Source organism: Papilio polytes, unplaced genomic scaffold (assembly GCF_000836215.1).
Source record: "Papilio polytes unplaced genomic scaffold, Ppol_1.0 DF824303.1, whole genome shotgun sequence".
NCBI classification, from domain to species: domain Eukaryota; kingdom Metazoa; phylum Arthropoda; class Insecta; order Lepidoptera; family Papilionidae; genus Papilio; species Papilio polytes.
The window spans coordinates 1,018,250-1,041,451 of record NW_013524901.1 but is presented as its reverse complement, the minus strand read 5'-3'; the positions used below and the strand labels follow the sequence as shown (position 1 = coordinate 1,041,451).

Below are 23,202 nucleotides of genomic sequence, written 5' to 3'. Positions count from 1 at the left end.
ACCTAAATCTTCGTAAACCTACCCGTTAAAGTTAGTCCAACTAAAATTATCTGTTCCTTTGAGAAGTTCCGTAACCGAACAGTTAACAGAGAACGCATAACTTTGACTACGAATAGGTGGTTTAGGATAATAATCTATACATACAATAAAATTGAAGTGTCTGTTTGTAATATTTAAAGAAAAATACAGATTTCGGGAAGATGATATATTTTTATATGTAGTTGCTAATAACGAAAATCGCATTTAGAAAACGTTGTATGCCGGTCTGTCTGTCTGTCTGCAAGCCGCGTTTATTCCAGGTAATCTCCGAAACCAGACCGGACTTTCATTGAAGTGTAGCTGACACAGACGGGCATATTATAGGCTACTTTTTTTATCTTAATTTTGTGTGGACGAAGTCGCGGGTAACAACTAGTAAATTATATGAAATGAAAAAGGTGTTGTATGTTGTAACATGCTCGATGTAAATAAAAAATATACATCTAATAAATGTAACCAAAAGGTTTTTAAATCAAAAATTTAAACGAAATGTCCTTTACGCTGGGCTTGATATGTAAACTTTTATTTAATACAAATATTTAATTTGTACAAAGTAAATTGTAAATAAAATAATTCATATTTTCATTTTATATTTTGCACCGTATATCGAATTAACGCTAATTAAATAATGCTTATTTTGAATTTACAAAATCAAGGTTATTTTAATACAATGTTATTAAAATTTTATTGTGTTAATTTTATTTCGTAATTAAAATGAAAACTTACGTTTTTCATACTGGAATATTATATGGTTTCTCATTTTAAAATTCTCATTCATAAAATTGGTCTAATAGTTTTTACTTGGATCAAAAACATCCAAAAAAGGAAATCTGTAGTTATTATAATTAAATTTTCAATTATTTATCATATTTTTATTGTTACTTGAAATTTATATATTACGTTTTGATTTTATTATATGATAAATAAATAAATTCTAAAAACTTTATGTAACTTTTAAGTTATTTCTTTCTACTCATAAATGCATTTTCCTCCTAGCTTTTTAATATCGCTTGACATTCGAGCACAATTCCGATTTTTCTTATTAAATTCTCAAGTGTAATTTTCTCACGTCTACAACTAAAACGGTAATGCATTTTCACGGTATGAAATTTAAACGCATAGAATTTTAATTTTAACATAATCGTACATAACACTGAGATATCATATTACTAGAGAACGTGCCATATTATAAGCAACAGATAGTAAGAGAGAAATCTCATCTACCTTTTAAACAAATGAAGACGAGTAACATATTATTAAGAACTAGCTGTTTCCATGCGGCTTCATCCGCAATGAAATTATAAAAATGTTAATAACCTTGCTTCCTTAATATTGCCAGCTTGTAATTTATGGTCCCTTTCCCATATAAAGGTTTTTTTTTACAATTTACTCATATAGCCTAAAACGTGTCGTAAGTATAGGGCTTTTTATTAAAGAAGGAATTATCCAAAAATATGCCGTGATTGCTGAATCTGACGCCACGAAGTAGTGTGTGTTTACGCTATATTATGTTAGTATAGATATAAAAATATGAAATTAAAATGCAAACCATTAATCCAATCAATACAATCGTTGATAGAATTTACTATTTTTTATGTCTTAAATTAGTGATAACTTTTTAATACATGCGTCCAGTATCAGCGGAAAATGCACAAATATTTGTGAAATGTCACGGTTTGATGCATTCGATTTATTCAACCGTATCTCCGTCGCTGTGAAAACAGTGTATTTCAAAATATTTCCGAGCAACGAGACGGCTTCATATGCGATGATTTTAACAATAAAAATTATGCAGTGAATAAATGTTGCAGTGAGTTGTATAGAGATCAAATCTCACTTGAAAATATACAAAGAATGTTTTCTATGTTGAGGATCTACTTAATAACGAATGCAGTGATTTGCGAAAGAGTTATTCAGTCGTATTGTTTTTAATGGTACTATGAAAAAAGAAAAGTTCGCGTTTTTAACTCACTGTTTTTATGGACATAATACTACTGGCTGTTCCCGATCAGCTTCATCCGCGTGAAATTATGAAAACTTTATTTTATTGTTTACATTTGTCAAATGCTCAATCGCAAATGTCAAAATTCAGATGCACAAAGGACAACTATGGCAAGTTTGCTTACTTGATGTTGGCAACTTGTAGTTTATGGTCACTTTCCCATATGAATGTTTTTTCCAATGTATTTAATCCCTAAATTTAATAGCGTGAAAATATGTAGCCTTACGCGTGTCGTAAGTCTAGGGTTTTTTTATTAAAGAAAGAATCATTCAAAAACGTGCTGACATCTTACACCACAAAGTAGTGTGTCTTTACACTATTATATTAGTATAGATATAGATACAGGTGTTCAGAAAGTCGCGGATCTAGAAGAGAGAGTGAAAACTAGAAACCGATAACATGTAATGTAGTTTAAGTGAGCGTTAAAACTGCTACTAAGTTTCGTTTTCCAAAGGGAAATAGTCCGGACGTGCTGGATGTACTAAACGACGAAAAATAAATTCGGTTTAGTGAAATTCAGTCGAAGGTCTTCTTCCGCTTAGACTTTTCAAAGTCCATCGGTAAACTGTATTAATAGTTTAGAAGAGTTTTAAAACTATAAAAAGCTAAAATTATTGATTAAAATGAGCTGTCATCTATTCTAAGAGCTACTTTTAGGTTGTTCTTAAGATTTTCCAAACACACTTAACTAACCAAAATCAAATGTCAATCACGCATACAAAATGCATAGCATTAAGTTGTTTATATCAGAGTCAATAAACGAAGAAGTAATGATTGTATTTTTGATTCTTACATCTAAGACGAATCTCGAAGTAACGCTCTTAACTCATCAATTAGTGATCTATCGTATACGAATACTTTGCTAACGTTAGTTCATCGCTATTTCTAATACATTATCGATATATGCAAACAATCTCAAATTACTTGAGAATAGACACTTGTGCATTGTACTTTGTGCGTTGCAGTGTACTCGGTCATCTCGACATCTCTGATGAGCGGACCGTTAGATTGATGGCTGCGACTGTACTTAATCCAGCCTTACCAACTATGAGCCGTTAAATCATTTTGTTTTCTGACACACGCGCATGATTGGATTTTAAATTGCCGCTCGTAAATTGCTTTATGAAATGAGGTTAGATGCAAATATTAAGATGGATGTCGTGTTTTGTCATTATCTACAATTTATAATCTATGTTGTCGTTATACTGCGGTAATGGTGGAACTTGAAACTTTACTGTAATAAAAAAAACTTCTTTTCTATAACTAAGTAAAGTTTTTTAAAAACTTACTCTCCTTATAAATAATAAGGAGAATAAGTTCTTGTTACTTACTCTATTAATTGTACAACGACAGTACAGCAATGGAAAACAATTCGGAAATAAACTGCTCTGTTGTTGCGTTGATGCGGAAGGAGCGAGGGATGTAGGTATGCGACTAACAGGAACAAAGGAAGTCCGTACTATATGGAGATGGCTGTAGAAGTTTTACTTTTTAAATATCTTCTTTATAATTTCTATAAAGTGTTAAAGGATAAGTCAATTATTGTATGAACCATTGTACATTGAGAAAAATGAACATCTGTATAAGAAATTCAAGAGCAATTTCGCCAAAGTTCCGCTTAAGTGAGCATGTGTGCCGACTGTACCGATATGCACAACACAAATCATTCAACGCTCGTACGAGAGTCGAGAGTAACAATTCGAGTTAAACTTGACATTGATAAGGATATTTCACTTTATAACAAACATCATTATGTTTTTTTATGATCAATAACAATTATCGTACAATTTGTTTTATACTAACGTTTTAAATTTAATTCACATTTTCAGTTACTACTATATCTTATTTCATTTTGTCTGTCATAATAAAAATTTTGTCTATATGCTGTCGTAATTTCGAAATGCATCATGCCCGGGTGACTTAACAATTTAAATAAAATATATAAATGGTTCCAATTGTCCAAAATTACCCTTATTATTTCATTGTAAGTATATTTTAATGGTATTCTACTTTAGTTGAATGTTTGGTTAGAAGACATATGAAAAGGATTGGCATATAAATTGGAATAAACGCATAATTCATCCATACATCATATCGTAGTATTTAGGAAATACTTAAAGATTATACAGAAAACAGAGAGATTTAAAATGCTTAAATCTATACTTTAAAAATAACGTCATGTTTGAGCAACTTATCATCGAGTTGTAAAATTCATGTTACAAAGTTGACAAAAAACTTACGTTACCGGATAACTTATACATTAAAATTTCAAATTAGCCGCATGTCATCCGAGTATTGGCCGTGGGTGGATCTGACTTCATAGACGTACAAAAACACGGCGTGGGCGCTAGCACGGAGGCTGACCGACAATATTGATTTATATTTGTTACCTGCATTAATATTTTGCTACAATGAAGTACAAATACAAGTTATATCATGTCTATTTAGCTTACACATGTCCCTACCCAGGGGCTCAGAACCAACCCTAAGTTTGGGGTGACTAAGCCTTAGACAACCGCGTTTACCTGGTGCGGTTTGGTTTACGAAAAAATCATATTTCGATAATTATTTATAAATGGTTTTAATTTTGTTTTTCTTTCCCTTTTAGAATCATTAATAAAGTTACTCCTGTTATTACGTTTTACTGTGTTACAACCCACTTACTGTTTTCTTCTACTGACCATAGTAAGTAATTTCCTTTCCTAACTTAATTTCTTCGAAAATTGTAACACTACTGCAGTTTTCCGGACAAAAAGTACGTAATAAGCTATGACAAATGTTCCTTTCGGTTTGCGGGAATCGTTCTGGATTTTTTTTATCTTTAGCAATATCATAAGGCCAGTAAGACTTTTCTATTCGATGCAGAAGTTATAGAATAAATTATTCAAATGAGCATAGACATTATCAATTGCCAGTTCAATTTAAAACTACCGAAAGAAAAAAACGTAAGAGCCAAATTCATACTTAACCACAAAACGCGAGCAGCTTACAAATGAAGCAATTAAAATGCACTAACGAAGGAACCTTTGAACTGTCAACTCGACAGAACTTTCTCGATGTCTGTTAGATCTGCCATTTCATCGGTTTTGGTTTCCGATACCGTGTATGACTTTGATTGTCATTTTACGTTACAAAAAGTGGAGTTGCAGCATCAACAGTCATATGTTTATGAAGCGAATATTGTCTTTAATATACATAAGTGATTCTTAAGTCTATTCTTGCTCAAATTTATCTAGAATCTAGATCTAGACCATAGATATCCTCTAGCTAGATATTCAAGTTCAGGACTTTATAAATTTTAATGAGTAAATCCATTAGACAGAAGCGTCTTTGATGTGAATGATTTATTGCGCTTTATTTATAAATCATCTTTTTGTCACTTTCGATGTCGCACAGTAATGAATATTGATGGCGTATTGTATTCAATATACATCCCCTACCACGAAACAATGTTATTCGAAGAGAATGTGATTCGAGTATGAGCACATTTAGTTCACACTCTTGTTCTGTACATTTTGGACGCATGAAATAATTTTAATATTTCATATTAAACGAACGAATTTTGATGTTACCTGTGTCATAATTTTTGAAATATATCGACACATAATAATTCTCACGCGATTCTCGAAATTGTTTTTCGAATTTCGAATAAGTAGTAGGAGCTGTTCCCCACAAAAGGTAAAGGCATCTAATCGAATCAGGTGTTGAATTGGCGACGGACTTTAATTGTGCCGGGACTGTGTGCAGAGTCGCCGTGATATATGGGTCAGTGTGATGCGGCGTGACGTCACACATGTTTATGTTGCGTTACTGAGAACAGTCAGAGACGATCTCACATCCGCGCTCACCATTTATAGATACGTTTGCCTTGTTATTACTATGGAAAATTTATGTATTTGTTTGAAACATTTTAGCACATAGTTACGGTTTACGCTTACCGACTTCTGCGCTCAGCCAGCTCAAGCCAAGAGAAACTGTTAATGCCTCTTCAAGGGAAACAGTAACTAGTAAGTCAGGTAAAATAGCATATGAGGTATTTTTGTTTTAAATGTAACCTAAAAGAAAATGTAAAAGGTTTTAATTCTCACAAAACAGATTTAGGCTATCAATAAAATATAACTTTTTCAACCCAAGTGTACTTCAATAACGTATTATTTTCAATATAAAATCCGTGCGTGCATATTTAAGTGAATATAAAGAATGGATGCATAATATTACATGGCCTTTTTAAGCATTAAAACATTTAAAACTGAGTCAGGTTTAAACAGAATTGAAGGAGCGATGTGTTATTTAGCGGCACTAATTATTTTCGAAGAATTGTTTGACCAGGAAAATTTAGCGACTTTATTTTAATAAGAAATAAATCAAATGTAAATTATATTCGAATAACGCGCCTAATAAAACAAGGTCCTTCTTTTATGTTAAGCTAACAACGATGACTTCGTTGCAATCGAGTTATGAATACGTTTCGAGCAGTTGTATAAAATAATTCTAAGTCAGTGTCAATTATAAATCATGTCATCAGAAGACAGGTATGCCAGCGATTAGGCGGTCGGCACCGGCCGGCCGGAACCTGTTTGACGACTGAGCTGCAAAAATAATATTATCTTGCATACTTGATCAGTTTTTCGTGCTTCGACCACAGCCACCGGTCAGACCGGATGGCATTCTTTTACAAATTACACTCTAATAACATTATATCGCTTTAAAAAGACTTCGATTTGAGCGTGTTTCTAAATATCCCAACAACTCGGGGTTTCGTAACAGTTAATTGAATCTTATCAGGATAACAAGTTAGTTGACTTGTTGGCGGTTGTTTCTAGCAAGTACAATATTTCACAGCACATATGTATAACGTAAACGATAATTTACTTACTGCAATAAAGCTGGACCTACAACTGCGATTATGAAGTGACATTTCCATAACAATCATTTTATGAACATTAAAATAATCCGAATAGTTTTACTCAGTAATACTGCTAAAAATTGTAGCTAAGGTTTTAGTTAAAAACCCAATAAAAATGTAAAACGCAATGAAAATCTATCTAAAAAATAACCACAGCTAAAGCACTTGTAGAGAAATATTGTTGTCCCTCTCTTTTTATTAAAAAAAAAAGAATTCACAATATATTACGGTGTTACATGTTGTGACGTACGTCTATCCTCATATCGCTGCGTAAGCTGGTTAATCCTGGCTAAATATTGTTATTGGATATCATCGTCGATGCGTTTGTACTTCTAAACGGGATAATCGGCTTAAAGTAGATTATTAGGACCAAAGTACACTGTAATACTATAATTATCTGGCTCCTATTACAAATGTCAATGACCTCAGCTAAGGTAACATGTTTTATTACTTCAAACAATATGTTATAGAATACAGTTGCATCTGATATATGTTTTTAAAAATGTAATTACTTAAATTTGTGTAATTTTTATACACTTATTGTTTTGTATTATCTCATAAGTTATTAGTTAATTACAATTTTATTTGTCTTACCATTGAAGGCATCTAACTAAAGCAAATTAGTGAACAATTTCAGGCACATCACGTCCGGTTTTCTCGCAACTGTCGTATGAGTGAAATGGAACAATTTAAAACTTGAGCGCCAAACGAGTCATTAAAGTAGGTAAGTGGTACAGCCGTGTACTAAAGTATATAAAGGAATTACAAACTATTAAAAATTAAAATTACTTAACATAACGTTGTGTACGGATATCATAATGACAATAAAATATATTAGACACAAATTAAAATTTAGAATAGCTTCGATTAAATTAGTTGGACTAAACACTTGTGTTGTCGAGTGTACAGCAAATTGGTAAACATTAGGTAGAGATAGCGGCGTGCGGTGATTGACGCGCTCCGTGCACCGAGACTAGTGGAATGCCACCACCAACCAGCAACACATTAAATTGATGCACTATTTTATATCAGGAGTAATAAACCTAAGGTTCCAATTCATTTTACCATTGTACTATCCCAGTTTAGTCCAATTCCGAAACTATGTACGGTAACAACAATAAATTAACTATAAAATGCTGGTAAGAAATAAGGTGGGACAAATATTATAAGTACTCTTTAAAAGAGTAACTGAGAATAGTGGAGTCAAAGACCCTATGGCACCTTATATTTTAAGTACTTGTAATTTTTGATTAAATATTGAATAACTAGACTCGTTCATCAATTGTGACGGATATTTTTACACACCTGTCGTTTGAATACGTTTATAATACCTGTAAGCTGTCGGTGGGTCACTGATATTTTTATAGTCCAGTGATCATTTCGACTGAATGGTGTCGATGTTTTTACACTTGATCGCTTTACGTTCATGTAACGTTATATTATCTTTTACGATGACCGTCACCCTCAGTGTGACCATGAATTTAGTGTTGATAGATTTTATCTGAGAGCGGCGTCGGTGGCTCAGTGGTTCGAACACTTGACTTGTAATCTAAAGGTCTTGGGTTCGAATTCCGCCATGTACCAATGTGATTTTCAATTTTTTCGAATTTTCATATGTACATAATTTACCCGACGTTCTAAGGTGAAGGAAAACATCGTGATGCAACCTGCACATATCGGCAAAGAAATTCAAAGATATGTGTGAAGTCAACCAACCCGCACTTGGCCAGCGTGATTGACTATGGCTTAGTCATCCCGTATTAGGGTAGGTTCCGAGCCCCTCGGTGGGGACGTATAATGAGCTGGATAGATCGAGAGATAGATGGATTTTATCTGCATATAGGTACACTCTTTACTAAAATTAACGATTAAATAGACATATCAAATATCAGTTGGCCTTATTCGTCTTTCTTTCACTAGCTACTAGGTAACAATGTCTAGTGTTACACGTTTCAAGTGTGTGAAGTGGCAGTATATTGGGCTCTTGAAGTGTTTAGGAGATAAATATTTGCTCTGTCCGCTCTATAACCGATTTAATTGAGTCTCTGTGGTTCGTGTAGGGTTTAGGTTCAATGCACAGGTGAGGAGTGCTCGTGTCGGGAAGTTGTGTAGTCAGATGTCAAATGAGATCCCGTTACACGGCCGCTGCGTCCCAAAGCACGCATGCGAAATGAAGCGACGCTGGACCATCCGCCTGTGAGGATGCGCATACATACATCTATGTTTACATGCTAAATTGTTCCTATACAAAATAAAAGTTAAGGACGAAATTTCATAATCACATTAAACACCAATATGCATATTAAAAATACACGAAGGATTTTGATCAATCCTTTTGTTTTCTTTTTATTCTTTCCCATTACTAAGAGCTAATAATTTCGTTTTATTTTATCTTACTTCTTACTAATATAAGAAATGTGAAAGTTTAGATGGACGGATGTTCGTTAGAGTTTACAGCCTAAACAGCTAAACGAAATTCAATGAAATTTGACATAAACGTAGAACATAGTCTGGAAGAAGTTACAAGTAACTTTTTACTAATTTCCGCGCGAACGGAGTCGCAGGCGAAAGCTAGTGTTATCCTCTTTTTAATAATTATTTCTTAGAATATTCCATCAAACACCTATGCATATGATTCAGACGTTTTAGAGTAGGTATATATGGTAGTAAACTGCACCATATACGTATGCTAGTGTACAATGCGTGCTGTGTGCGTTGCGGCCGCGTTCGGGCCAAGGCCAAGGCCCGCTTCATCGAACTTGACACCGCATTTACTGCAATACTGATTTGGAAGTAAAAAGTACACATTGTTATAAGATAATGGTATATCCTGAGATTTTAGATAGCAAATTCTTTAATGTTTGTGCAAGAATAATGTAAGGTAATTCTTAAACGCGTCCCAGGTGTCTTGAGACTTGTCTTTATTTATGATTTTTTGCCCTATACCATTTTATATGGTACTATCCTATTAAATTCAGTAGCCTTATCTTTAACGTTAAAAAAATTAAGTCTAAGTAACCTTTGATAAAAATCGTATTTAATTTATTTCATAACAACGCACGTGTAATATCGACTTATCTTAAAATTCTTGTAACTCCTAAATTGCTTGAGAAACTTATTACTCAGATAGTATTTGCGGTGAGTCATTTAAAAAGCAAAAAGCGTACGCAAATTGTTTGCGAGTTTAAAGTAAATGTTAGTGGAATAAAGTTCAACAGAAATAAAACGACCGCCGTCCGTTTTATGAAGACCTTAATCCAATTGCGACACGTTACGTTGGCGGTTTCAATGTATTATTGTGGCCTTAATTACGAAATTACTATTTAACAGATTACGCGCCGTGGGCAGGGTTGCCAGATACTTATGGAACCTACACTAAAGGATGTGGCATATTATAACACGTGTTTATATATTAAAAGTGCAACTTATGTACTTCTAAGAGTCTTTTACATTGTACTAATTTTAGGTTTGACCAAAACTGCACTAATTTTGGTCTTCTTGAAACTTTTTCACATGCTATTAGAGCACATCAAAGTGAACGCTTTTAGTCATTAACATAATTTTACCGCTAATTTGGGGAAATCTTCTGATATTGGTAACCCTGTGCATGTGATTCAGCGACTGCATTCCGATTGTGGCAGTGCAGCCTTCGTTCTGGCCTCACCGCTTAATAATGTCGTTCGATTTACATTACAGAAATGTTCGAGTGTGCCTTTTTTATGGCAACCCCCTGCTGCACGAACAAGCTGATTCAGATGACGCGATTTTTACTCACGAGTGCGTCACAAAGCTGTGCTGTTAATGTCAAAGTCCTTTTAATTAAATTCTGTTGCCTACAATTTTTACAAAAAAAGAAATGTTTAACTAGCTTTCGCCCGCGACTCCATGAGTGTGGAATTAAAAAAACAAAAGTGAGTAGCCTATACGTTCTTCCAAGTTATCCTCTGTGTCTATGTTTAGTATACGTCTAGTTCAGGGTACAAACTCTAAGAAATATCCATCCATCCATCTAGACTTCCGCATTTATAATATGTATTAGTAAGATTATCTCAAGACAAAAAATAGTTTATACTTGAGCGAAAGGATTATTTTCCCCGTTGCAAGACCTTTTAATCCGCAATATCACGGAGAAAAAAGAAAATTTTAATATGTAAAAATAACAAAAATAAACTTATAGGAATAATGTTTCATGTTAGTGAAGCAAGTAATAAATTAATCTTAAGCATTTCTCTTACCACAATATCTAAAATGAATAGAACTGAGAATTTTCTAGAATGAAATGAAATTCTATTTCGATCAAATCGATTCATTTATATTGCCTATCCGAGTAGTCAGTAATTGATGTCACGTGTTCCGGTTGACTGCATCCATATTATTTTAACACTGATAAAGGAAGCAAGCGATAAACTTTTTGAAAATAGAACTACGGAAAACGGCAATAACTTTTTGTCTGTGACAACCATAATTTCGTAACCGATTATTTCACTATTGTACTAATCGATGTTTTTTGATAATTTTTTTATTTCCTACAATATTTTAAATGAGGTTCTACGTTCCATTGTTCCACCTCTTTCTTACCTCTTTATAAATTCTTTTACACATAGTTTAAAATTTGATTCCTAAGTCTTTGGAAGTTCCTACATACGGGTGTAGGTAATGAGCCAGACAAAGGCTGACTTCTACAGTTGAAGAAGTTATGATTGAGTTTCTGATTTGAGAAGGATGCTTTTGTTTTTAAAACACGTGCGTAATTGTAATTAAAAATATTATGAAGCTGTTACATATAATATACTATTCTATGATATTGTAAAAGAGATTTGAAATATTTATTAAAGTGCGATAGTACTGACATAACAAAATGTTTTCTAACACCTGTGTCCTATTACAGCTCCCCTTGTACCGATGTTGTATTCTTCAGTGAACTTTTATACTATTTATGGACGGTACAAAAGACCTGGTGCTCATGTGCTGTTTGGAAGGGAAGTACTTTATATTTGTACCATTCTCTCGGTATACGAAATTCGAACATGCGGTGACCATGTTTTGTTTGATTAGAAAGGGCCTGATGGAACCATTAAAAAAGTACACGTCAAATTTGCTGAAGTGAGCCGTTGTGAATACAATGAAATGTATCTGCGTACACACGGGTGTGTCGTATGACATTAGCCCGACAGCTGTTTGAACAATTTTTGGATATTTTCATGTTACATTTTAATATAATGTACTATACTCTGATACCTACGTAGAACATTGAATTTTACATTACTGGACGTTCGGAAATCTGCATGTTGGTTCATGATTTAATTTGCAGTGAAATTGTGTGAATGTTTTATTCACAGTTTGCATTGTTTAAAAATTTTCCATTGAATTATTTCTGTACATAATGATAATGTGATTGGTAGATTGTGGATTTCCTTCTGTTTACGTCAGCTTTTATGGTTTATTAGCGAATATCTAATTACAAGGTTTTATGCAAAAAAAGTACTAACATGTTGTTTGTTAATACGTTATTGCAGAATGGTTGAATGGACCTGATTGGAATTCTAAAATACCTCTTATTTTGCGGTCTGGATTAAGACATACGTAGCATATGCCCTAATTTGCCCTTCTTTTAATTTAATTCCCGTGGATGAAGTCGGAAATGACTATAATAATATAGTTTTAAGATTTTATTTACAAATATGGCGAAGTCTGGACGTTTACAATTCCATGATCATTTACAAATCAAAATCATAAACATACAACAACGAGCAACACATTGAATAGTTCCCGCACGTGACGTCGCTCGCACGATCCAATAATAACCGTATCAATTTTCACGACACGTGACGTTTTCGATTCTGTACGTATCCTCTATGTCCTTAACCGTCTGAGTCGCCGTACTTGTAAATCTTTACATCGATGTTGTTATTGACAATACAATAGGCCCGTTTAGACTGCTAAGGAAGACAAAGAAAACCGCATGAGGCTAAAAACTTCCTAAGTATAGGATAACGTTTTGCTTCAAAATTAAATCACCGATGGAAGATTTCTGATATTTTAAAAACGCAACTAACTAGTAACTTTTACCTTCATTCAGAAAGTAAAATAATTTTAAACTATACGCGGTTTAACTATACTACCCTTTAAGATTTTACACCGTGTTCTTTAGTATAACAGATAATTAGATTAGGCAAGTTTAATATTTTCTAATAACTTCTTAGATTTTCAAGATGTCTAGTTATCTGTTTAGGTACTTAGACAGTTGTAACATTGTCTTGTATTGCAAACATATTAAGACAAGTCCCTGAATTGTCGTATCACCTGTTTGTATTCATACTTGCAAATTGGTGTTGAGAATGTCATCGCTGCTACGTGGGACGATTCTCAAAGGATTACTCGGAGTGTTGAAGGCTCCGAGTTGATCATAGAATTATCATATTCTGAAACTGATATACCGAGAGGAAATTCTGTTAGGGTCAGTGGCAACTGCCAACACTAAGAAAACAAGGTGTACAGTTAACCTTAAGCGACTAATAACACAACCATTGTGGTTTTAGAGAACTTCCCTGGGGATTTAGAAATCTGAAGTCAAGAATGTGTCCTCGTGGGATTAACAAAAACAAAAGTGGGTAGTCTATGTGTTCTTCCAGACAATCCTCTACATCTATACCAAATTTCATCGCAATCCCTTGACCCGTTTAGGCTTCAAACTCTAACAAACATCCATCCATCCATATAAACATTCGCATTTATAATTTTGGTATGATAGTGAGTTGGCACGTCGTGCAAAAAAGGACTCTTATTTCTGATGTGTGAAATTAAAAGCCGCATACTATAAATAGAATTTCTATAGGAACTTGGAATTTTAGTTAGATATCTACGCTACTGAGCTTGTAAGTATAATTAATTTGAACAATTCACATCCATGTATAAAAAAAACTTATATCAGATTGAATTAATCCAGCGCATGAGGCTATATGACACCTGTCAAATACAAGCTGATATATCAGGTGTAGCGAATCGGTAAATGAGGTTAATTAGTCGTAGCAAGGAAATCAAGAATTGTGGCTTCTTTACATCAAGCCATTGCCACATTACGACGGATGTATCGATTATTTTAGGTACTTCACAATTTTTTCTGTGCTATTTGATTAAGCCTCGCGTTTATGATAAAAGAAAAGACGATCAAATGTTTCGTCTGTATATTTGTAACCTTTCTTTTGAATAATTTATTGTGATTCTAAAACTATAATACTGTGATTGAAATTAAGAAGGAGGAGGTGGAGCGTGTGAAACCGTTGACCATACATTTGATTCAATAAACCAAAGAGCATGCAAATGCATTGTATTCAAGCGTGAGAAACATGCTCTGCATACCTTTCTAGATTCAGATATTTTTGTTTATTATAAAGACATTAAATGTACTTGAATGCTATAATTAAATTGATTTTAACGTTAGCAAGAACTCAATGAAAATAGGCCAATATACAATAATTTTGATATTAAACTTTGCATTCTGAAAATGTAAAATTAAATTTAATCGCCGAATTGCTATGGGTTCTCGGCACATGTCTGTTGTAGCGGAAAACGGGTTCGTAATTTTGTGATTAATTATAAAGCGGGCCGAATGGCACTTGATGTTAATTAATTGCCAATTGTTGTTTTAAGAACGCGCTGGTACTTACGAAATATTGATTTAGCTAATAAAATAATCAATTACTCAAGGATTGATTTTTGTAATTAACAACCTAAAGAACGTCGGATAAATTTGCATATGGAATACAATCGTACGAACATTGGTATAAAGCGGGAATCGAATCTGAGCATGTTTTTCGGTCCGGTGCGGTCAAGCGCATAACAACTGCGCATCGACATTGGACCAGAATATTTCACACGTAGAAAAATTGCAAATTGCTACATGTTTAATACATCGCACAATCTGCGACGTATTTTTGTAAACGACGAAGTTTCGAATAAAAGCATTGTCTGGTTAAAAGTGTTAGGCGCACGTTTTAAGTTCGAATTTCAATATATTATGCTTAAAATATATTGTTAATTTATACTAAACCGATGTAGATATTATGTATGTGTATAAAATGTGGCTCTAACAGTCAATACATCTTTTTTTGGAAAATGTGCAGAAAGCAAATATGCGGCGTAGTTTTTCAATTCGAACGTAATTAGTCCTCTCGTTAAAGTTCTGGGAAAGGTAAGGTAATTAAAGGTAGGTAATATTCGATTGATAGCGACGGCACTTTCTGTACATCACACATCGCTCAAACATGAAGTGGGACCCATAGATTAATAGTGATGGATTTTATTTTGATGTCAGGAATCACCTTAATCTATGTCAAGTATACTGTCTTCCAATTTTTTTTTACAATTCTTTCTTCCGTGTCTTTTTTGTTTAATCCTATTTTAGTAAAGTAGTTAAAAGTATTTTACTCAGGTTTTGAAGCAGTGGTAACATTAAAACGGTAGACTCGTTTACTTGTTACAAATTTATTATGAAATAATTACTCACAATATAATTATTTACCTAATACGATAAAGTTTTCGATGTTGATAAATTTAATTGTCTTTGATAATGATATTTATATTCATTGTGATAATATTAAAACTGATAAAGCTACGATATTATTAGATGCTAAATTATTAAGAAAAGATATGGAATTATTAAATAATTGTACGTAGGATATAACTTTGAAACTGACAAATATAGTCATAGGGTAAACGCAGACTTGTGTAATACCTTCTTATTTATTTAAGACAATATTATTTGAATACATCTTCAAACATGCGTCACACTTGACACATTATATCACGAAGGATTGGATTTTAGAACACAAAATAAATCACAGTAACTATAATTTTAATTAACGATGAAATACGAGAACTTGCAATTAACCTTTCCACTTATCTATCGGTAACAATAAATGTCTTCTAGCTGCACAATAAACATACATGACTGGTCTATTTAAATGCTTAGCTACATACATGTTTACAGTTGCAAATACTCGACTGATACATTTCTCGCGGTCAAATCACTTGATGCTGTCTCTTTTGTATGCACTCAGCCGGTCGTCGTCCGTCTCCTTTGTATCCGATATTAGATTCTGGTCATTCAATGTCTTTTTCTTCCTACTTTTTTAAACTATCTCCATTTACACTTTACTTGGATATTTCATGCTTAACTCTAACTTAAAAAGCACTTGATTATAAAAGTTGCATAATTTATTTTAAGTTTCCAACTTACAGTCTCCGAAAACGCGCTCTTAGGTCTTCTAGCGGGAGTTCCATTCATCTTGTTCACTTTCAGCACAGAAAAATATCAAAACAAATTCAGCCAATCGGATCGCACGAAACTTTTTCACGGACACTTGTAGAGTTCACTGTCAAACTTTAACATGCGTGCAGCACCGCAAGTTTACTCTGAATCCTGGTAAAGGGAACATTTGTTGGATAGTTTAGGTCGGTGAGCGTCGGTTGGCGCAAGGAGCGCTGTATCGCTGCGGCACTTAATTTAATCGATGACTTCATGCAATTATTTGTTGATAAGTTATCGAGTAGCGTGTACCGTGTAGCGAGCGGCGAGGCGGACGCGGCGGGGCGACGGGCGAGGGAACAGCGCCGCGGCGGGACTGTGACTGGCTTCGGTCGCGTCGCCTCGCCTCCGCGCGCTCCAAGCCTCGCGCCATGCCTGCATTTTTTTCACGTCGGACAATAGACGTGTATTTAGAGGTTATGTTTTGTACGCCGGTCCCTTCCCGTATCGGACGGCGACTAGATGTGCAATTTAAAAGATATTAAACCTTTTTTTTGTAAACTTTTTTTTACGAATCTAATTGGATGTTACCTGTTTTAGGATATAGTTGATTCTTTAGAAGGTTTTGTTGCTTTTATGTAATTTATAAATGGAAACTTTTTATATGTCATTCTAAGTTACGCTGATATGTTCAATGTACTTAAGATTGTGCAATCGCACAATGCTTATTCAATACCTACTATACATATTACTTGTTGTTTTACAATTCAATGTTATTTATTATAGATTTAAGATACGTGAGTCTTTGAGGTTTGGATGACTTATGTATTTTAAATTTAAATACGTTCTTCTTACATGAATTCAAAGAGAATTATTTATAATTGTAACCTTTTTTGAATACCTTGATAAATTATGAAGTGTATTGTGTCGTACGATTTAGTTTTATTATTAAGTAAAGTTTCTTTTTCGTGTTTTTTCTATTGCTTGTTTTTGTAACAGGTTGTTTGATTGACTACTCAAAATTTATCTAAACTTTAGATCAAAGTTGCGGTAAAGTTTTCTCCGTTTTATTGGCTCGTAAACCAATCGTGCGACGGAGCAGGTGAAAGTGTCGGGACTAAATAGCGAACGTAAGCCTTTCCATTGCTTTCGGAACGTGAAACAACTCTAGTATCTATTATTTACATTTCATTTTGTACAATACTAAATAGAACTTCAAGACATTAGGTTTCAGCTCTTGAATTTTTGCAGAGCTAATTTTTCCTGACTTCTCTTACTAATAATTCTAGAACATATTGCCTTATTTACCGAGGGTCGTCTCTTATTCTCTCTGTGAAGACTATTCTTTGAAAGGTTTTTATATAGGGGTAACTTTTATAAATTACAAGCGCTATTTTCATCGCACTTCAAGTAATAAATTGACACAAACTTGAATAGATTAAAATGCTTATGACGCACAACTGTAAACTAAACACATATTTTAACATCGTGATGGTACCTTTTATATTTGTATAGATTTGTGTTTTAATGAAAACTAACATTGCGAGTAAGAACGTACTAAAATTATCGCCTTTTATTTAATTGTTGAATGGTTTGCTACACTTCGTATAGAATATATTTGATAAATCCTTAATTTTATGATGCAATAATATTGGTGGTAGGTCCTTCCGAGTCTAATAATCCAAAATCCTTCCAAATATGTATATGTGTATGTATGTATATATGTGTCGAAATGTGTTTTAGTTACATATTTAATCCTGATCTTTACAAATTATGTGAAGTTTCAATTTCAAGAAAAGTTAAGAACTGGTTTGTGTATAACGCATCTGTTGTCTAAAGTTATTAATTAATGAGGATGTTACTTGTGTTCTTATATTCTACTACAGAAACGCCTAGAATCAAACAGAACAAATATCATGCATTAGTCTGTCGCTGCAGACAAACAGCATAAATTATTATTGTACAATATCTCTTATTGAAGAACTGTAAAATGAATAAGTCAAATGTACACTGATATTGATTTGCACCAAAGTATTAACCACTTAAATGATTCACATGAAAGTTGTTTACGTTGTATGGACCGGTCGCTAGGGGGCAGGCGGTGGGTCTCGCTGCGCCCGCGCCGGTGACGTCACGCGCTCTTTTATCTTCTAGATAAAGAACCGCAATTATGTTGACCTCCAGTGATATTAAGGAGCCTTGTTTATAACGCTTATCGTGACTCCACGGTCACAATATATTTGTACTCGCGAGAACACGCGAGACAGTTTTCTACTTCGTGATAGAGAAATTATTGAATAACATTTAATATTTATTATTAACTGACACACTCAGAGTTGTTTAATCGTCACTAAGAGAGATCCAGTGCAAAAAGTCTACAGAAAGAAGCGTCGTATGTGACCATGTTAGGAGGATTCTTTTAAACGTTTTACGGAAAGCTGAACTTTTCCAGCAGCGAATATGTAATTTTGATGTTGCACCGTTTAAGGTTATTTAAGTAACTACACTAACATTCGATCATTATGTACTAATAATACCAGTCTACGATATCTAACAATACAAGTTCAGCAAATATCAACGATAATAGCACTGTACCAACTTTCACAGCGAACCCGGCCGAGCGGCTCGGAGACTAGTTCTAGTCTTAGACGTCTAGATTCTCGCCGACAAAGCTGAAGAAAGTATATCGCTAAGGAGCGATTTCACTAGACTTGGCTCTCGGATCAATGAGTATTCACAGCGGAAACGCAAATTTACACATATATCCTATTAGCTTGTTTTATCTTACTAATATTATAAATGCGAAAGTTTAGATGGATGGATGTTTGTTAGAGTTTGTAGCCTAATCAGCTAGTCGCGGTGAAAGACACTTACTTTATTTAAAAAAAAATAATTTAATGACACTAAATGCAGTACTTTCCACGTACTTTGACTTCGATTTTTCGTTTGAACCATTACACGCTTTGTGTATTGGCGTTACACCTTTCCTTTGAACATTTACTTCAGTGAGTGCACTTGTTTGTTTGCCCCCCAGCTCCTAGTCCCCGCGCACCCTCGCCCCCGCCCGCAAGGGCACCTGTCACTTCTAATGAACGAATTTGGCAAACAACTGGACGTATTGCAACTGCAAACTGTTCGCTGTAAAAGTGTCTGAACAACAACTTCTATTTCATTAGTAGGGACATTTTAAAGCTGCGCAGTTTGTACTGAATTTCCTGTTGGAAAATAATACATTGTTGCACATTTTGTTAACATAAAACTTAGAAATAAATGTGCTTAATTAAAACAGTAATCATGGCATTAGAGTTCTTAGTTAAGCATACCGAATCTACAAAATTTCGATAATTTTTAATGTTCCTGGATGTTTGAATAGGTATGGCCTTATGATAAACTACAAAGTTCTCGTTAATCATATGTAATATATTTACAATACAATGCATGCAGTCTAATTAATATATTTTATTACATTATTGTAATTTTATTCCCAATAATCTTCACTCTATAATGTGATAGAAATCACTAGGTGTATATGAACTACGCGGTCAACGATTTTAAAGTATATATTTTAGATCACAGATCACTTATATCCAGAAATCTCATTCTAAACAAAATCTACGCAATGTTAGCTTATTTCCTGACAATAGTTGCAACGCCTTTGCGCTTGATTTCGTTAAAAGCTCAGCACAGCAGCCGTAGCGAACACATTTCAGTGTTAATCGTTTCCGTCGCATCCGGCGCCGCCCCCACAGCCTCGCGCGGTCTACACCGTGCTTTGCATTCAATTGTGTTTATTTTTAGTGACAATTTGTGATGCCTATTTTGAATCTAGTTATACATTTCAAAACGTAAAAATGAAAAAAAAATGGAAAAATTTCTGATATGAAAACTTTGTAACAATTATAAATAATTTTTGCCGATTTCCATAAAAGTAATAAAATTGAAAAATTTCAAAAGGTGATATTTTAAATATTATATTCATATCTATGTATAACTTATTAGTTACAACTTGATTTTTTGTTTACTAATATCGTCAATAGCACACTGTTAACATAATCGAACACTAAACACTACTAAGTAATGAAACGATTGCTTGTTCTTTTATACAAGGTGAAAAACAATAACAAGAAAGGTATAAAAGTAAACGGTACAGTGGCCGAAAGCAAACAACATTCGTATTAAATTGCAGCACATAAAAGCGAAGCTCTAAAAGCACTTGAACCTCGCCGGAACGTTTAGTTGCATTTCTTATAAACAAATGGCTCGTTATTTAAATATTCAGGAATTTATCCTAAAATATCGGCAATAAACGTTTTATCTCCGAATGAGAAGCCGTACCAACTTTGTTTATAGTAATAAAGTTTCCGCGGATAACTGAATTCAGTACTTCTGAGAAAGAGAGCTTTTGCAATGAAAGTTTAAATTGTCTTACTGAAACTTATTCAACATAAATAAGAATAACATTTTATTTAAATTAAAAATGTGTCACATGTTTCAAGTGCAAGTGGCCTATAAAGAAATAGATGTGTTAATCAAAATTAACTTTAACAAAATTTAACTCAATTTTTTTTACTGTATTCCTGTAAAACTGTGTTGTATAATAAGAAACCTTATCACAAGTATATTTATTACCTAACCTTGTGTTTGTGTTATGTATTCCGCCTACATACGTTTAAAAGACACATTTTAAAACAGGTATAAATAAAGTATACCAAATTAGGACATATCTAAGATCTGTTATTTAGTTTCGCAGAACTAGTACTAATCATAAATGTAAAATCAAACATTATGTTATTATGATAAATAAATGAGTGATAACTTTGCTCTCCTTCAATTTTTATTAAAGAAAAAAAAACGTCTCTTAAGTGAATCTGCAAAGATAATTGTTAGGAAAGTGCAGGTCTGTGTAATCCTGAAGTTTTGATTGCAGCATTATCATGATAATGAAAATCTTGTTTTTTAGTTTCTTAACGTCTTATCACTTGCGGAATGCCGAATGATAAGAGAACTTTTTCTCCATTATCAATAAAACAATTGTGTACTAAATTGTTTGTAACCACGTCAGTGTTAATTATGCAAACATTTATTCCTTCTCAACCTTTGTGAATGACAAATGACATGTAATATTCAGGTGCCAAGTTGAAACAACGTTTTTTAAATTCAGTGGCGATTACACAAACATGATCCGACCCAATTTCAGTGCCAGTGCTAATGGCGCGGCCCATCCATTGTAGATGCAATCATTACCAAGCCAGTTGATACATAAAACATAAGTTTCATTTATTCAAAACAGTTTCGCTCGTTAAGTTAAATAGATTATTCAGAAATTCATAATTTTTACATTTGCCTTTATAGATGTACGTTTCAAGCAAGTAAAACGAAAGTAAACAAAGCATATTTAGGTGGTCGCTAAATTTTAAAATTCAGGTAATGTTAAGTAGTGAATTTCGACCATTTAAAGCCCGCTACAGAAACTAAGTTCTAATTGAAAATTTCACTTGAAAAAGTAAGTTAAAGGTTTAGCACGCGGCTTTCGCTTAGTGGAAAAAGGGTTTCAAATTTCCTTTCTAAAGTGCCGTTCCGTTATATTCCCATGATACTTACATCATCAGATATTGAAATTAAATTTAGTCACGTCCAAGTCATTAATATGCTAATGAAATGTAAGCAACTTACAGGATTTAGTAATGTTTATTTTGTACCCCATATTTATTTGTTAATGTCAGCATATTGACAATATTTTTTTTCATAAAGAGAAAGTTACTTTTATAAAATAAAAGATTTGAATGCTTCAGTATGAAAAATTACCTTAGTTATTTCCTTTTCCGGTAATGTTAAACGCAAATATCATTTTAGCCGACGTTTACAAAAGCCAATAAACAGTTAGAGTGCACCGTTACTGCAGTGACCAGATGCGTGCGGTACATTCCACCCCCACAAATCACACTGCAACATATGCTTGCCTAGTACTTCAATTATTATTTAGATGTTTGCATCTTTAGCATTAATAATCATTTATTTCTTAAATTCATCGTTTGTTTCAAAATTCTTGTAGTGATCTATTTTCGAACTGCTTAACAATTGAAATCGGCGAATACTTCTTCAAACTTAATCGTCGTTGGAATGTCCCAGTTGAATCCTTGAAACTTTTCGCAGATAGATTTCTCAAGTAGCCACGGATACGAGCAAATAGTTAGATCTCATTTTACATAACTGCATGACCTTAACTTAAACACGAAATCACTATAGATATTTCTTCTCTAAGTAAGGAAAAAGGTCCGATTTTGACATACCGAATTAATTAATTTTCTGCTCTTTAAGACTAAAGGTCAAGTAGAGCTAACGGAGAATTGATCCACAATTTAAAACAATTTATGTGACGTTTAAAATGCAAAGTGGATAACATATCGAATGTAAATCCCATTGGAAACAATTGTTCATTCTTAACGTCGACTATAAAAACCTTGGAATACAATAAAAGTGGAAAAATACGAAATAGCCGGCAGAAAGAACCTTGAAACCCTCTCCAGTTCAATAAAACGTAATGCATTTCCCGGGCGAATTTAATACTAACTTTTTTAATCGAGCTTAACTGGACATTTGATATTGCAGAGTTAAACATTGTTTAAAATTTAAATTAACCTTAGTTGTCATTTGATTCTTGATGTTATTTGAATGTTACTACTCTGGTTTTTGAAGAATGTAAAATGATTTTTATAGTTTTTTTAGTATGGAGAACACTGTTATTTTTAATCAGCCCCCAAAGCATTTTTTTTCTTTTGATAACGAAGGAAACTCTTTTCCATTTCGTAATTAAAGTTTAGAATGAATTGCAAAAAAACTTAATTGGTATAAGCCAATGCTAGTGTCACTGATTTTATAACGGTCATTATTAGAAGTACTTACAAGATTTGAAAGTAACATGCATAAGATAAAAGCTGATTAATCTGTTGGTTTAGGAGGTAATCATTTCTTGTTTCATTATTTGTTTTAACGCCATCTAGTATCGTG

General features: G+C 33.4%; 1 protein-coding gene across 1 annotated transcript in view; it reads right to left on the bottom strand.

Moving 5' to 3' along the window:
* LOC106101197 (four and a half LIM domains protein 2-like) overlaps positions 1 to 16,580 on the bottom strand; it is a 92,511-nt gene extending 75,931 nt beyond the window's left edge. The window contains exon 1 of the mRNA XM_013280360.1: positions 16,186 to 16,580. Coding sequence (XP_013135814.1) covers positions 16,186 to 16,233 — 48 coding nt within the window. The 5' untranslated portion in view covers positions 16,234 to 16,580. The remainder of the gene's footprint in view (positions 1 to 16,185) is intronic.
* Between the last annotated feature and the right edge of the window lie 6,622 nt (positions 16,581 to 23,202).